The sequence below is a fragment of the Schistocerca piceifrons genome, chromosome 4, assembly GCF_021461385.2.
Source record: "Schistocerca piceifrons isolate TAMUIC-IGC-003096 chromosome 4, iqSchPice1.1, whole genome shotgun sequence".
NCBI classification, from domain to species: domain Eukaryota; kingdom Metazoa; phylum Arthropoda; class Insecta; order Orthoptera; family Acrididae; genus Schistocerca; species Schistocerca piceifrons.
The window spans coordinates 145,430,404-145,449,107 of record NC_060141.1 but is presented as its reverse complement, the minus strand read 5'-3'; the positions used below and the strand labels follow the sequence as shown (position 1 = coordinate 145,449,107).

Genomic DNA, 18,704 nt, shown 5'->3' with positions numbered 1-18,704 from the left:
AGTGTTGTTTGATGAGCGGTCATATTGTAGGACCATTTCCTTTCTCGGGGGGAGGGGGGGGGGGGGGCAAAAACAAAAAACCGTTAATTCTAACAATTACCTTGAGATGCTAGAGCCGTTTGCATTGCAACAACTGGCTGACTGCTAAGAAACAATATTTTCCAACAAGATGTTGCACTTCCACATTGAGCTCAGTCAGTGTGGGATGTTCTAGACCAGGTATTTTCAGATCGCTGGATTGCCAGGGGTGATCCAATTCCCTGGCCTCCTAGGCCTCATGACATTACACTAATGGACTTCTTCTAAGTGCCTGTCCCACACATAAATGATTTAAATAACTGAATAGTTGCTGCCATTACCACAGTTGATGTGAACATGTTGTGACAGGCATTGGTAGAGCCCGAATACAAACTAGATGTTGTGCATGCCACCAAACGCATACATGTTGAAATTGACTGAACATCATAAAAACTATGTGTGATAGTGTGTCGTGTAAACCAAACACAGATTGAACATTTTAATTAGTTTGGATACTATAACACATTATAATTGTAAGTACATTTTGAGACACCATGTATTTCTAGATATGAAAAGTTTAATTTCATTAGTCTGAAGAAAGGCAATTCACACCATGGGATGATACTTATGAATTTTAAAAATGACAAAAAGGAACACAACAACTAACAGAACTCTTTACAGTAAAGAAACAAGTACAAGATAATTTAAGAGAGTCCAAATTGTCAAATTTACATCACAGGACTGATGATGAATGGCATACAACAAATTTTCTAACAAAAAATACCAATGACAGTATAAAGACTTTGGGATTATTTATTTAGTTCTGCTACATATAAAAAACATACTTACTCGTAAAGCATAAAACCTGCATTACTACTCACTAAACGAAATACTTTTCAGACTTACCACAGTCTCCTGGATCACTTCTCTGATGCTAGAGAATGTAATTTTCTCCGCATCTGGTCCATTGGTATGTAGGCCATCAATAACAAAGCCAGATACAGGATGCTGAGCTGCAGCTCTGGCTGATTCTTGTCTTGCATGTACGCTGTATCCCCCTTCAATTACTGCGAAGAGGCTACTGCTTTGTAATGTCTGAAAAACATCACATTTCACGAAGCGTGATGAAACGACACTGCTATGAGTAAATATACCACAACACAGACTAATGTCAGTACTAAGTAACATTTCAAAAAAATTAAGAAAGACATATTTTACTCTAATGTGATTTGTTAAAAGTACTGAATTCTTATGCTGCTGAGCCCAGAATACAACAATCTGATTGCAGGATCCAACAATGAACTAACTAGTGTTTTGCTCCAGTAACACTTTCAGTATTAATCACTCAAAAGCTAGCCATTTCATAAAACACTGACACACAGAGGTAGCTTGACTGGCATTTTCATTACTACCAACAACTGGTAGTTGCACTCTTATTTATAAACCAGGAAGCAACGCAAATCAAAAAATGTTTTCCGTGTGCAAGGTTTTGGAGCCAGTGGCTCCTTCCTCCAACAGAAGGGTTGGAGGCGAAGGCCTGGAGAGGATTAGGAAAAGGGTTGGAGTTCAAAACCCATCCAGAACCCCAGGTCAGGGGAGAGTTACCACAAGGGATGAGAAGGAAAGACTGACTGTTGGGGACTGCACTGGCTCCAAAAACCTGCATACATTACACCTTCTTTTATAAGTGTGTTCTCGTGCCACTGTTTGGTGGGTAGATGTTTTTATCTATCCAATTACTTTGTTGTTGTTGTTGTTGTTGTTGTTGTTGTTGTCTTTGTCCGAAGACTGGTTTGATGCAGTTCTCCAAGCTACTCCATCCTGTGCAAGTCTCTTCATCCGAGTAACTACTGCAACCTACATCCTTCTGAATCTGCTTACTGTATTCATCTCTTGGCCCCCCCTCTATGATTTTTACGCCTCACACTCCCCCCAATGATAAGCTGGTGAGCCACTGACATTTCAGAATGTTTCCTACCAACCAGTCTCTCCTTCTAGTCAGACTGTGCCACAAACTTCTTTTTTCCCCAATTCCATTCAGTACCTCCTCCTTAGTTACATGATCTACCCATCTAATCTTCAGCATTCTTCTGTAGCATCACATTTCAAAAGCTTCTAATCTCTTCTTGTCTAAACAGTTTATTGTCCACGTTTCACTTCCATATATGGCTACACTCCATACAAATATTTTCAGAAAAGACTTCCTGGCACTTAAATCTATACTCAATGTTAACAAATTCTTCTTTTTTAGCAATGCCTTTCTTGCCATTGCCAGTCTACATCTAATATCCTCTCTACTTCAATCATCATCAGTTATTTTGCTGCCCAAATAGCAAAACTCATCTATTACTTTAACTGTATCATTTACTAATCTAATTCTCTCAGCACTGCCTGATTTAATTCAACTACATTCCATTAGCCTAGTTTTGCTTTTGTTGATGTTCATCTTATATCTTCCTTTCAAGACAGTGTCCATTCCATTCAAATGCTCTTCCAAGTCCTTCACTGTCTCTGACAGAATTGCAATGGCATCAGCAAACCTCAAAGCTTTTATTTCTTTTCCCTGGACTTTAATTCCTACTCCAAATTTTTCTTTTGTTTCATTTATGTTTGCTCAATATACAGATTGAATAACATAGGGGATAGATGAAGATGAAATGGGAGATATGATATTGTGTGAAGAGTTTGACAGAGCACTGAAAGACCTGAGTCGAAACAAGGCCCCGGGAGTGGACAACATTCCATTAGAACTACTGATGGCCTTGGGAGAGCCAGTCCTGAGAAAACTCTACATCTGGTGAGCAAGATGTACAAGACAGGCGAAATACCCTCAGACTTCAAGAAGAATATAATAATTCCAATCCCAAAGAAAGCAGGTGTTGATAGATGTGAAAATTACCGAACTATCAGTTTAATAAGCCATGGCTGCAAAATACTAACAAAAATTCTTTACAGACAAATGGAAAAACTGGTAGAAGCCGACCTCGGGGAAGATCAGTTTGGATTCCGTAGAGGCAATACTGACCTTATGACTTATCTTAGAAGAAAGATTAAGGAAAGGCAAACCTACGTTTCTAGCATTTGTAGACATAGAGAAAGCTTTTGACAATGTTGACTGGAATACTCTCTTTCAAATTCTAAAGGTGGCAGGGGTAAAATACAGGGAGCGAAAGGCTATTTACAATTTGTACAGAAACCAGATGGCAGTTATAAGAGTCGAGGGACATGAAAGGGAAGCAGTGGTTAGGAAGGGAGTGAGACAGGGTTGTAGCCTCACCCCAATGTTATTCAATCTGTATATTGAGCAAGCAGTAAACGAAACAAAAGAAAAATTTGGAGTAGGTATTAAAATCCAGGGGGAAGAAATAAAAACTTTGAGGTTTGCCAATGATGTTGTAATTCTGTCAGAGACAGCAAAGGAGTTGGAAGAGCAGTCGAATGGAATGGAGAGTGTCTTGAAAGGAGGATATAAGATGAACATCAACAAAAGCAAAACAAGGATAATGGAATGTAGTTGAATTACGTCGGGTGATGCTGAGGGAATTAGATTAGGAAATGAGACACTTAAAGTAGTAAGGTGTTTTGCTATTTGGGGAGCAAAATAACTGATGATGGTCAAAGTAGAGAGGATATAAAATGTAGACTGGCAATGGCAAGGAAAGAGTTTCTGAAGAAAAGAAATTTGTTAACATCGAGTATAGATTTAAGTGTCAGGAAGTCATTTCTGAAAGTTTTGTATGGAGTGTAGCCATGTATGGAAGTGAAACATGGACAATAAATAGTTTGGACAAGAAGACAATAGAAGCTTTTAAAATGTGGTGATACAGAAGAATGTTGAAGATTAGCTGGGTAGATCACGTAACTAATGAGGAGGTATTGAATAGGACTGGGGAGAAGAGAAGTTTGAGGCACAACTTGACTAGAAGAAGGGATCGGTTGGTAGGACATGTCCTGAGGCATCAAGGGATCACAAATTTAGTATTGGAGGGCAGCATGGAGAGTAAAAATCGTAGAGGGAGACCAAGAGATGAATACACTAAGCAGATTCAGAAGGATGTAGGTTGCAGTAGGTACTGGGAGATGAAGGAGTTTGCACAGGATAGATTAGCATGGAGAGCTGCATCAAACCAGTCTCAGGACTGAAGACCACAACAACAACAACAACAACAACAATAACAACAGGGGATAGGCTACAACTCTGTCACATTCCCTTCTCAACCATTGCTTCCCTTCCATGCCCCTTGACTCTTGTAACAGCCATATGGTTTCTGTACAAACAGTATATAGTCTTACATCCCTGTATTTTACCCCCGCCACATTTAGAATTTGAAAGCGAGTATTCCAGCCAACTTTGTCAAAAGCTTTCTCTAAATCTACAAATGCCATAAACGTAGGTTTGCCTTTCCTTAACCGGCCTTCTATAAGAAGTTGTAGGGTCAGTACAGCCTCGTGCGTTCCAACGTTTCTCCAGAATCCAAACTGATCCTCCTCAAGGTTGGCTTCTACCAGTTTTTCCATTCTTCTATAAAGAATGCGTGTTAGTATTTTGCAACCGTGACTTACTAAACTGATGGTTCAGTAATGTTCACACCTGTCAGCACCAGCTTTCTTTGTAATTGGATTTATTACATTTCTCTTTAAGTCCGAGGATATTTCACCTGTCTTATACATCTTGCATATCACATGGACTAGTTTTGTCATGGGTGGCTCTCCCAAGGCTATGAGTAGTCCTTGTATATGCCCGGCACCTTGTTTCACCATTGGTCTTACAGTGCTCTGTCAAATTCTTCACGCAGTACCATATCTCCCATTTCATCTCTATCTACGTCCTCCTCCATTTCCATAATATTACCCTAAAGTATATCACCCTTGTATAGCCCCTCTATAATACTCCTACCTTTCTGCTTTCCTTCCTTTGCTTAAGACAGTTTTTCCACCTGAGCTCTTGATATTCATACAAGCCATTCTCTTTTCTCCAAAGATCTCTTTTATTTTACTCGAGGTGGTATTTATCTTTCCCTTATTGATATATGCTTCTACATCCTTACATTTGACCTCTAGCCATTCCTGCTCAGCCATTTTGCACTTCCTGTCAATCTCACTTTTTAGAAGTTTATATACCTTTTTGCCTGCTTCATTTACTGCAGTTTTATATTTTCTCATTTCTTCAATTACATTCAATATCTCTTTGTTAACCAAGAATTTGTACTAGCTCTCATCATTTTTACCTACTTGATCCTCTGCTGCCTTCACTATTTCATCTCTCAAAGCTATCCATTCCTCTTCTACTGTATTCCTTTCCCCTGCTCTTGTCAGTCAAAAAGTTTCCTAATGCTCCCTTTGAAACTCTCTACAACCTCTACTTCTTTCAGTTTATTTCAGTATATCAAGGTCTTGTCTTCTTAAATCTCTACTCAGTTTCTTGTGTTTTAATCTACAGTTAATAACCAATAAATTGTGCTCAGAGTCCACACCTGCCCCTAAAAATGTCTTAAATTTAAAATCTGGTTCTGAAACCTCTGTGTTATCCTTATGTAATCAATCTGAACCCATCCGGTGTCTCCAGGTCTCTTCCATGCATACAACCTTCTTTCATGAGTCTTAAACCAAGTGTCAGCTATGACAAAATTATGCTCTGTGCAAAATTCTACCAGGTGGCTTCCTGTTTCGTTTCTTTCCCCCAGTCCATATTCACGTGCTATTTTTCCTTCTCTTCCTTTTCCTACTACTGAATTACAGTCACTCATGACTATTAAATTTTTGTATCCCTTAAATACCTAAATAATTTATTTTATCTCATCATACATTTGTTCCATCTCTTCATCATCTGCTGAGCTAGTTGGCATATAAACTTGTAGTACTATGATGGATGCGGGCTTCATGCTTATTGGCTATAATGTGTTCAATATGCTGCTCGTAGTAGTTTACTCACATTCCTATCTTCTTATTCATTATTAAACCTACTACCCCTATTTGATTTTGTGTTTATAGCCCTGCATCCACCTGGTCAGAAGTCCTGTTCCCCCTGCCACTGAACTTCAGTAACTCCCACAATATCTAACTTTAATCTAACCATTTCCCTTTTTAAATTTTCTGATCTGCCTGCCGAATTAAGGGATATGATATTCCATGCTCTGATTCGTAGAATGGCAGCTTCGTTTCTCCTGATAACGATATCCTCCCGAGTAGTCCCTGCCCAGAGATCCGAAGGGGAGAATATTTTGCCTCCAGAATAATTTACCCAAGAGGATACCATCATCATTTAACCATACATGGCTGTATCAGTCAATCATCCGGGCTGTTGCACCTGCAACTACTGAAAGGCTGCTGCCCCTCTTCAGGAACCACACATTTGTCTGGCCTCTCAACAGATACCCCTCCACTGTGGTTGCACCTACGGTACAGCTATCTGTGTCACTGAGATATGCAAACCTCCCCACTAACAACAAGGTCCATGGCTCATTATATAGTCAAAAATTGATTATTTTTGTTACTCTATTAACAAAGTATCACAGATCCATCAGTCTCTGCCCATCAATGTATTCTTAACTTTAAAGCCATAACTACAACAGTTCAAACTCCAATTATTTTGAATGTCTTCATGTTTATGAGCAGCAGTGGCTTTTCTGATATTACAAGCCAGGCCAAGCCATCTGAGTAACAAAATTAAGCACTAATTAAATTAAGCAGTTTCTTTTAAAACTACTGTCTGTTTAATAAGTGGTACATCACAATGCTCATCACATCATCATAGTAATGTCCATTTTATATTCACTGCTGGGTAATAGCCTCCTCCAGAATTTGCCATGCATTTCTGTGTATAATTGTATGCTTCTTGTTACTGTTGCATGTTTTTAGTGTCATCCACCCACATTTCACTAGGTCACCATCTTAGTCTTTTGTTATATCTTGGCATCCAGTGAAATACAAGGTGTCTACACTGAAATACCATGTTAGCTGACGCAGTTTAAAAATAGTAAATCTTTCTTCGTTTCAGGTCTGACTTGTCTGTTGGGTGCGAAAGGATCTAAAGTAGCTGCCTAATTTTTATCAACATTTGACACATTTTCACTGTTGTCTGCCCAAGTGAAAATTGCATCAGTTCAGGAAAAGGTACAAACTGTGCTTTGGTATGCAGAGTTTAAACCCACTGTTATGGTGCAAAAGCAGTTTTGTTCTTTTTGCAGAGAAACAGCACCAAATGCAAAGAGGATAAAAGCATGGCGCAAGCAGTTTCTGGATACTGGCAACATTCTGAAGCAGCATGCAGAGGGTCGCCGTGGCTCTGAAAACCAAGCTGAGAATGTTTGTCAAGTGTTCTAACCAAGTCCATGCAAATCATTTCATCAGGTTTCATGGGAACTTCACATGCCATGTGCAACTGTTTGTAAGGTCTTCAAAAAGTGGTTGCATCTATATTCATACAAGGTGCTGATTCTGCAGCCATAAAGTCTGCAACAGTGATATGGATTTCCACTTGAAATGTTTAACCGAATCGACCAGAAATGTGCTTTCTTATCAAGTGTTATGTTATCTGATGAGGCCACATTCCATGTATCTGAAACTGTGAATAAGCATAACGTTCACATTTGGGTGCCACTGAATTCACTGGGAAAAGGTGTGTGAGAGCATGAAAGTGAATGTTTGAAGAGACTTTTGTGCAACAATGTAACTGGACTGTTCTTTGCTAAGGAATGACGTACCTAGACGTGTTGGATATGTTTGCTTTTCCCCGAGGCTGAAGACCTGTAACCAAACCTTTGGTTTCAACAACATTGTGCACCACATCACTGGTCATTGGCTGTTTGGACAACTCTCAATCAGACATTTGCAGGGCACTGAATTGGATGAGATTGACCCATGAACTGGCCTCCTTGATCTCCTGATATCATTCCAATCAATTATTTTTTCTTTTTTCATTTTTGTTTTTCCTGGAGCTACGTGGAGACAGGATGTTTGCCACTGCAGTGCAGGACCTTCAAGAGTGGAAGTCATAGGTACCATCCCTCCAGACATACTGCAAAGGACCTGGATGGAAACTGAATACAGACTACACATTCTAAGTGTCACTGCAGAGGCTCAAGTGTAAGTGTTTTCATTTGATTTTTTAACTTAACTTGACATACAACTTATTTTTGTGAAGGAAATAAATTGATTTCATTTAATCTTGTGTTGAGAGCAATTTGAATATAGCATTTTGATACAGACACCCTGAACTTTTGTGATCTATCTACCATCTATTCACATGGCTATATGCCTACCAATGTCCATTTCATGTTCATTACTCTCACATTAATACCTTTTACTCCAGTCTACTGCCTATTATCTCTCACAGATATCAATATGAACCTTCAAATTGCCTGCTGAGCAAAAACTAGTAAAACCCTACTTAGTTTACCTAATTCCCTCAAAGACATTTTTACTATTTTGTTCATTTCTTTTGCTATTCAGCCAAGTCTTCTGAATATAAAAATTCCTCAACTAGCTCTGAGACTTCAGTGTTAATTTGTACTATTTTTTCCTGAAGCACTGATAACAGATTATTTTAGATCTATGATAACTGATTTCCAGGTCTACTTTTAAACTTGCTTTATTAAGTTGTTCTATTTGCTCAAGAAACATCAGCAAATGAAGGTGGTTCATATATGTTTCACTAACATATTCTGTCTACATTTTCCCAGTCTAATACTCTGAATACCCGCCAGGTTAGCCGAGAGCACTAATGTGGTGCTTCCTGGACTTGGGTAGGCGTGCCGGCCCCAGATCGAATCCGCCCGGCGGATTAACAATGAAGGCCGGTGTGTCGGCCAGCCTGAATGTGATTTTTAGGCAGTTCTCCACATCCCACTACATAAATACTGGGACGGCCCCCACGTCCTGCCTCAGTTACATGACTCGCATACATCTCAACACGTTCACACTATTCCATGGATTGCACTAGATCCAGACAGCTGGGGTACACTAATTCCGTCCCAGGGGGTACGGGGTGGTGACAGGAAGGGCATCCAGCCACCCTTTAACATTAACCTTGCCAAATCCAACCCTAACCATGCCGACCCTGCAAAACTGCAGGATAAAGGCACAGGCATAAGAAGAAGAATGCTCTGAATACTCCAAAACTCTTTCAACTGAGAATTCTGGCTACGGAGATGAAGTCTAATGGAAGATCTAGTAAGAACATGAACTTTCTTCAGAGTATTACCATAAGGAGAATCAACTGCATTGTTACTCATGTGCTGTTAATACAGATTTCATTCAAAATGGGGTCAAAATATTTCTCAGAAGTTATGACCCACAGGCATAGTAGCAATTCAGACTCAATGCTCCATTCTACAATTTGCTCATGACTCACAAGTGGCCTGTTGTTACCACCATATAGCGGAGACACTGAATTGCAGATAGGCACAACAAAAAGACTGTCACAAATAAGATTTTGGTTAGCAAGGCTTTCATCGAAAATAGACAAAAAAAACACACACACACTCACTCACACACGAAAATGCAGCTCACACGCACGTGACTGCAGTCTCTGGCAATTCAACTGAAGCCAGCAATGGCCTGTTGTGCTATATCCACATCTGGAGCCACATTGTTCCTGTGCCAGACTGACATCAAGAGTTTTTTTTCTAGGCGATTGGTGATAATGTTTCTGAAAATTTAAAGTAAAACAGTTACTGCATTGTTCCAGTCTTGGAGAAGTATCATCTGGCATGCACATTCAATAAATAATTTTGCAGGCTCCTTTTGCATTAATTTTCCTCCCAATTCAGCCATTTCTATTGAGCTACCATAATCTTCTTCTAACTTTCCTTTCTTCACACCTCGAATAGCTTTCTATATCTCATCTGTCATTACTTCACAAATAATGTATTTGCATTAGTAACCATCTTTGTTTGCGATTCCCCCCTTTGAACTACACAACCAGTTTAAGAAATCTTTGAAAGCTTGTAAATGTTTTTTCACTTCTTAACTGCTATACTACCTGTTGGCTTAACTGACAAAATGTGATACCCACAAAAAGTAAATTTTGGTATTGTTTTCTTCACACACTTATTTTTTTCAAATGTTTCCACCTCTCAAACTTACTTGATGGAGCGGACATGTACCAGAATCATTTCCCTCCCTCTTCATTCTGTTTGAGAATGGTGTGCAGGAAAAAAATTAGTACCTCTCTGTCTGTATTCAAATTTCTCAATTTTATTGTCATGGTCATTATGGTAAAACTGGAGGAAGTAGTACACTTCTTACCTCCTATTGGGATGTAACACATCACAGCCTTTGAGAGTAGAGTCTCTACGGGGTGCATAGAACCAAACTTCTGAAATTTACTGAGTTCCAGAAACACAAAAAAGCGCAGTTGCTTTAAAAATACACTGTCTGACAAAAACTGTCAAGCATCTGGAAGTGGCTGAGGGAAAAAAAATGGAACTTCATAGGTTGAGGGGGACTTGAAATTATTTCAGTGTTTACATTATCGAGCAAAATATATAAAGAAATTGTCAGTATCAGCCCACATATCAGTATGGCATTGCAGCTCCTCTGAACTGGACGTATGCACTGATTTGGCAGTGAAGACATTGTATCCTTTCCCGAAGCAAGCTGGTATACAACTGTTGTAACTGGTCTTTGGTATCCTGGGTACTAGCACTGAGATAAAGTTGAAATCCAAGCTGGTCCCACACGTTACATCAGGGACAGATATGGGGATTCTGTTGGCCATGAGAGTATGTCCAAATCATGTAGTCAGTTCATAGAGACATTTGGCATGCATGGATGTGCAGCATTTTGCAACAGTATCATGGTGTCATTTTTCAGCACGAGAGATAATACATGAGACTGTAGGCTATCCATGACATACCACTGTGCCATCGAAATTCCCTCAGTCACTACCAGCTGTGACCTAATGTCACATACTACGTCTCTCCACACCACGACACCAAGAGTAACACCGCTGTGCCTCCCCAAAACATTGGAAGAATGGGAATCTTCTGTGGTCACCACCATACTAGTCGACAATAGGCATACAGGGTAATGTAGAACTGTGATTCACTGCTGAACACAGTGCAACATCATTCATCAGCAAGCCATGCTTCTCATCAGTCACAGCACCACTCTAAATAAAGACATTTGCACTGTTACGTTAAATGCAGTCTACTCACGGTATGGTAATCACCTGGTCTGGTTGCTGCTACTCTCTGGCCAATGGAATGGGATGGCATAGAATCTTGCAGGGAGTCCATTACGTGTTCTCGAATGGTCTAGGGTTCCCAGCAGTGTAAGGTGCACAATATGGTGATCTTCCTTTTATGGTGGTCAGACACGGTCGACCAGAACCTCACCGATTATGCCTCCCCACAAGCTCCCATGCCGTCCATCATCTAGCCAGTGTCACATCCAAATGCCCCACAAATCTGCATATTTCCTGATTCGACCAACCAGCCAAATGGAGGCACACAACCATGACACCCCATTCAAACTCTGTCCGGAGCTGATAATGCTGTCTCACACCAGTTCCTTCACAGTGATAACATGTGACACTGTTCATGCCCCTTATAACCCTACCAGGACTGGTGACAATGCTACAAATGGGTACACTAATGCACTCTGGTGACCATTCTATCTGTTACAGAGAATTGTAGCTTTACTTATTTCCACATCCATCACTGGTGTGGATGTATATTAAGTTACACTGACATCTGACCACACCCTCTAGGTGCTTCACTTTTTTTGTCGGACAGTGTAGTTTTACAAGTTCTTACAATAAATATCTACGATGTTTACCTTCCCATATCTCAGCTAACAAATACTTCACAGGTGTCAATGATTCCAGTGATAACTGATTGTGTAGCCATATAATACTGGGTCTTTTTGACTAATAACATAGTTTTCATTATATTTATTTACTATGGCTGCATGTCCACCTTTGCACTGACTGCAGTCCATCTTGAACTTGAAGCCTTTTGTACCAATTTTCTAACAGCGAAATCTCCCTATACACAATTGCGTCTGCTGAAAACTGCTTCAAAAAGCTCATTGCCTGCTAGGTTGCTTGCATACATTGTGAACAACAATGGTCCTAAACCACTTCTCTGAAAAAAATGCTAGACACTGTTTTCCCTTCTGATGATGTTACCCCTTTAAGAATGACTTATTGGGTTCTGCTTGCTAGGGAGTCTTCAGTTCATTCATATATCTGCTCAGATATTCTGTAGGCACATATCTAGTTAACTAGGCAACGGTTTAGAATTTTATTGGAGGCATTTTAGATGTCAGAAAATATAATATCAACTTTGACTCCAATGCATACGGCACTCTGAACCTTGTGAACAAGCAGACTAAACTGAGTTTCACGTCTTTGTGGAACTACAATGAGGTGAAAAAAATCACAGGATAGTGATATGCACATATGCAGATGGCAACAATATCACGTACACAAGGTATAAAAGGAAAGTGCACTGGTGGAGCTAACATTTGCACTCAGATAATTCATGTGAAAAGATGTATGATGTGATTACAGCTGCACAATGGGAATTAACGGATCTTGAACGTGGAATGGTAGTTGGAACCAGACTTATGGGACATTCAATTTCAGAAATCGCTAGGGAAGTCAATATTCAGAGATCCTTAGTGTCAAGTGTGTGCTGAGAACACTGTCTTTCGGGCATTACCTCTGATCACAGACAACACAGTGGCTGATGGCCTTCACTTAATGACCGAGAGCAGCATAGTATGCATAGAGTTGTCAGTATCAAAAGACAAACAACACTACATGAACTACAGAAATCAACATGGGACGTATGATGAATGTACCCGTTAAGACACTGTGGTGAAATTTGATGTTAGCAGGCTATGGTAGCAGATGACAAGTGTGAATGCCTTTGCTAAAGCACAACATTGCCTGCAGTGTCTCTCCTGGACCCATGTTTGGTTGGACCCTTGACAACTGGAAAATTGTGGCCTGGTCAGATGACTCCAGTTTTCAGCAGGTAAGAGCTGATGGAAGGATCAAGTGTGGCACAGACTCCACAAAGCCATGGAACCAGGTTATAAACTAGGCACTGTGCAAGCTGATGATGGCTCCACAAGGGTACGGGCTGTGTTTACATGGAACGGACTGGGTCCTCTGAACCAACTGAACCAATCATTGACTGTAAATGGGTGTGTTCAGCTGCTTGGAGACCATTTGCAGCTATTCATGGACTTCATGTTGCCACAAAGTGATGGAATTTTTATGGATGACAATGTGTCATGTCACCAGGCCACAATTGTTCACGACTAGATTGAGGAACATTCTGGGCAATTCAAGCAAATGATTTGGCCTCCCAGATTGCCCAACATGAATTCTATCGAATATTTATGGGACAGAGTTGAGAGGTTAGTTCATACACAAAATCCTACACTGGCCACACTTTCACAATTATGGACAGCTATAAAAGCAGCATGGCTGATATATTTCTGCAGGGGACCTCCAATGACTTGAGTCCATGCCATTTCGAGTTGCTACATTATGCCAGGAAAAGGAGGTCCAACACGATATCAGGGTGTATCCCATGACTTTTGTTGCCTTAGTGTACACTGCTTCCCACTAAGGAGCTTGTTGTTTTGAAAAAAGCCATCACATACAAGCATAATGCATGTTCCACAATCATTTTGCAAGTTGCAAAGATATAAGTAGAATCTCACCCAAGTTGGCCGGTACCGATATGTCAAATTTATTCAATATCAGGCACGTTGAAAATTATCAGTGTCTTATTCTTATGCTTCAGTGAGGATTTGTTTCCTTGTTTGCTGATTTATGGAACAGCAATGAAACTCCATCTCATTTCCATTCAATGCTCAAATAGTCACACTGAAAACTAAGGATTGCTTTCTTCCTGTGTATAGAGGATACAGCAGATAATTATTCCCACAGTGAATGCTGAAAATCAGAGCAATGCAATGTACTTTACCTATACATTAATGGATCAAAACACTTAAATTTTGCTGAACATTGGTTGCTTTCCTGTGTATGTGACTAAGACTTTGACACTGAAGCTGACACAAACTGCACACACCTTTGATGCCTTATGCCTCCGAACACAGTGTTTAAGAAACTCCGATGTGCGATCAACACACTTCCGCGTACGTTTTTTGCTGCTATGGATATCCGTATCACCATCACAGAGTGCTTGGTACATGTCAGGCTGGAAGGCTTCAATCAGATCCATGTACCTGAAACCAATTTTACTACTGAAGCTAAACATACACTTACAATGATCACTATATGTATTTCAGACACATGAATGAATATTTATTACAGAATAAAACCAATTTTACTAACAGTACAATATATAAAATTTTACTAAAATGGACACCCACAACAAAAAATGAATCTCTCTCTTTCACTCTTTTGGCTTAAATTTTGCAAAAGATGAACAAGGTAGTGTTACTGAATGGTATTTTGGATTTACCCTGTTCTCCCTCCAGAGTTGTGATAATGTCACACACAACAGTAAATCAATGCTCTTGTAAATAAACACTTAACTTCCAACAGTGAAGTGTTACTTCTAGTTCAAATTGTACTCCTGATTTGCTTGACAAAGCACAGGTATATTTTTTATTTGTCACTGACCACTTTCAGTTACCTTTTGTCATTAAGTAAGCTACATATACATGACAAGGGTATTTTTTAACATAATTCCAGGAAACTCAGGCTACTCTTACACTGATATTAATAAAACTTAATGCAAATGCTATTTTATTTTATAAATATAAATATCTGCTACAATGTAGATCGAGCATTAAAAAAAAAATTATGGTTCTTAGAAGTTAAAAGACAGATTGAGCAGCCTTGGACAATTAATCAAAAAATATTTATATAAGTAATTTTCTAAGACTAATTAGTCTTTGAGAATCTCTATCCTGGAATATGAATGTCCAAAGTTCTCCTGGTGTTGCGATAATAAATGTTTTTATTGGCACCTTCCTCAAACATTGTTGTTGCATGAAGTAATGCAACATAAATGACTATGTTTGCATTGGTTCTTCAGCATGATAAAGGACGTACATACATTACTTAGGATTAACTCTGCTGATTATTCTGGCCATTTTTTCCTGTGCTTTCAGAATTTCACCAAAATGACAAAAGTGTCTGCAAATCATTATGCTAAAAAATAATTGAGACTGGAATGACCCAATGTATACCACCCTTAGATGACCAATAATGACTGCATCCTTCAGTTTCTGCAGAAAGCAGAACACAGTCATGTTATTCTTTCACAGACAATGACTAACACATCTGCCTAATTTTAATTGAAATCAATATCTTACAGATACATTAATTTACTTTCCTTTCCTTTATTTAGTCTTAGAATCATGTGGTTTGTTTTACCACAGTTGCAAATGAGTTCATTAAGATCAAAATTAATTCACTGCTGACTACTATTTCCTTTATTTATTTATTTTTTATTTTCACGTCTAGTTCTGTAGGACCAAATTAAGGAGCAAAACTCCAAGGTCATGGAACATGTCAATACATGAAATTACAACATAAAAGATAAAATAAAATGTTTATGACCCAAAAAAAAAAATCAAGCCACAAGTATAAGTAAACACAATCAACAATGTAACACAAGAATCAGCTCAATTTTTCAAGGAACTCCTCGACAGAATAGAAGGAGTGACTCTTCAGTTTCAATTTGAAAGTGTGTGGATTACTGCTAAGATTTTTGATTTCTTGTGGTAGCTTATTGAAAATGGATGCAGCAATATATTGCACATCTTTCTGCGCAAGAGTTAATAAAGTGTGATCCAAATGCAGATTGGATTTCTGCCGATTATTAACTGAGTGAAAGCCACTAATTCTTGGGAATAAGATGATATTGTTAACAAGAAACGAAAGTAAAGAATATATATATATTGAGAGGCCAACGTCAAAATAACCAGACTAGTGAACAGGGGTTGACGAGGTTCACAAACTTATACCGCTTATAGCCCAAACTGCCCATTTCTGAGCCAAAAATGGGAAGAGTTGCCACATGATGATGTTTTAATGCTGTGGTCATCTGGATAAGACTACTGGATGATCTCTTACATAAGTAGAGAAATGTTTATTGCAACTAATGGAAGGAATGTCCTCGTAGCATTCCCTTTGATAGTTTCAATAAATGATTCACATAGTTATACAGAAGATCATCCAGTTGGCAGGGATGCTGATGATCATAACACTTTATAAATAGATCATATGTTGCAGGAAACATTACTTCAATAATGAAATTAGAAAACTGTTTAATTATTCTTTAATTTTTTGATAAGGAATTGTCAATGGTGTAGTACTGCAGAATTTATAAAGGATTGTACCTACTATTTCATGTGTTAACAGATTCTAACAAGTGAGCGGCCACTTTAATACGCCCTGTACTTACTTACAGTGTTATATTCTGTTGGAATAATTCTGATTTCTTACAAATGTTTTGAAAATACAAACTTCATCGCTCTGTTTTTTTTAAAACTTTTTAAAGCATCATACACTCAAAATAAAATCACAGAAAATTTATTTGTAAACACAAGAATTATATTTTAATGCATTCATGAATTAGTTCATAACAATCATTTGATTATTTGTGTGGGGGATCAAGGTTCTAAGCACAAATCTTATGAATGTTTTAACAGTTAATTTCATCTATATTATATAGTATGAGGATGTGGTGAAAATTAATGCCGCTAAATTTTTTATTCTGTTCTCAATATGGACTAGGTATTACATGTCATGTATATTTATCTGTCCAACCCCCAGTTTGCTTATGCAAGATGCAACCCTCTGCTGTTAGAGGGCTGAGAATTGCAGCATGTAACATGGCTGTGTGCAACATAACTACTGTACGTTGATGTGAGAAAACTTAAAAGTATGAATTCAAAGACTTCACCCACACATGAAACACCCACTCCTTCAGCATGACAATGCCAGACCACAACGAGCACTGCGACATCTGCCACAATCTGACATTTTGGGTTCACTGTCGTTGATCATCCTCCACACAGTCCCAACTTGGCCCTATCTTATGTTCATCTGCTTCAATGACAATATTGCAAAGAACATATTACTGCTCACCGTATAGTGGAGATGATACACCACAGATAGGCACAACAAAAAGACTGCTAACAAGTGAGCTTCAGTCAGTTTAAAGTAGGAAAAAAAGGAAGCAAAGAAGCACACACACACGCACACACGCGTGCACCCCTCCCCCTCCGCCCCCCACATGTGCGCGCGCATGCACACACACACACACACACACACACACACACACACACATTCACTCAAGCACAACTCACACACATGAACACTGTCACTGGTTGCCAAGGCCAGACTGCGAGCAACTGCATATGATGGTAGAGGCAATTTGCATGGTGGAGGAGGGGGATGGATAGCAGGGCCGGGGTGGGAGATGGTAAAGTGCTGCTTCTGGGAGCATACAGGGATGAGCGTGTGTTGGGAGGTGGGGTGGGGTGGGGGGGGGGGTGGGGTGGGGGGGGGGGGGAAGTGGAACAGGAGAGAAGTTAAAAGACTGTGGTTGCATTAGTGGAATAGAAAGCTGTGTAGTGCTGGTGTTGGAGCACGGAAGGGGACAAGTGGGTGAAGGACAGCGGCTGTCAAAAGTTGAGGCCAGAGGGTTTATAGGTACATAGAATATACTGCAGGAAGAGTTCTACCCTGCACACTTCAGAAAAGCTGGTGTTGGTAGGAACAATGCAGATGGTGCAGGCTATGAAGCAGTTACTAAAATCAAGAACATTGTGTTGGGCAATGTGCTCAGCAATTTGGTCCAGCTGTCTCTTGGCCACAATTTGTAAGTGGCCATTCGTGCAGACAGATAGCTTGTTGGTTGTCATTCTCACATAGAATGCAGCACAGTGATTGCAGCTTAGCTTGTAGATCACGTGACTGCTTTCACATGTGGCCCTGCCTTGATGGAATAGATGAATGCTTGTGACTGGGATGGAGTAGGTGGTGGGGGAAGGGTGTGTTGGATAGGTCTTGCATCTAGGTCTATTAAAGGGATATGGGCCATGAGGCAAGGGGTTGGGACCAGGTTTGGGGCAGGAATGGACAAGGATATTACGTATGTTTGGTAGGCAGCGGAATACCACTGTGCGAAGGGTGGGAAGGATAGTGGGTACAATATTCCTCATTTCAGGGTAAACAAGATGTAGTCGAAACCCTGGCGGAGAGTGTGATTCAGCTGCTCCAGTCCTAAGTGGTACTGAGTCACAAGGGGAATGCTCCTTTGTGACTGCACAGTGAGAGTTTGGGAGGTGGTGGGTGACTAGAGAGATAAGGCACAGGAGGTCAGTTACTGTACAAGGTTGGGAGCGTAAGTTCAGTGTGTGAAGACCTCAGTGAGACCCTTGGCATATTTCAAGAGGGACTGCTCATCACTACAGATGCGATGACCACTGGTGGTTAGACGACCACTGGTAGCTACGCCACACGAAGAGACTTCTTGGGTATGGAATGCGTGGTGGCTGTCAAAGTAGAGGTAGGTTTCATATGGATAGAGGTACTGATGCAGCCATCTTTGAGTTGGAGGTCATTGTTGAGGAGGGTGGCTTGTTGGGTTGAGGAGGGACACATGGAGCCATGGGGGAGAAAATGAGTTCTGGAGGAATGTGGGTAAGGTGTCATCACTCTTGTTGCAGATCATGAAGAT

At 39.9% G+C, this 18,704-nt stretch overlaps 1 protein-coding gene across 1 annotated transcript in view; it reads right to left on the bottom strand.

Annotated features, from left to right (window-relative positions):
- Positions 1-18,704, bottom strand: part of LOC124795330 (queuine tRNA-ribosyltransferase accessory subunit 2) — a 75,863-nt gene that overhangs the window by 34,643 nt on the left and 22,516 nt on the right. Inside the window, exons 4-5 of the mRNA XM_047259312.1 lie at positions 14,073-14,229; positions 925-1,113 (exon numbers count right to left, since the gene is read on the bottom strand). Of these exons, the coding sequence (XP_047115268.1) occupies positions 925-1,113; positions 14,073-14,229 (346 nt within the window). The remainder of the gene's footprint in view (positions 1-924; positions 1,114-14,072; positions 14,230-18,704) is intronic.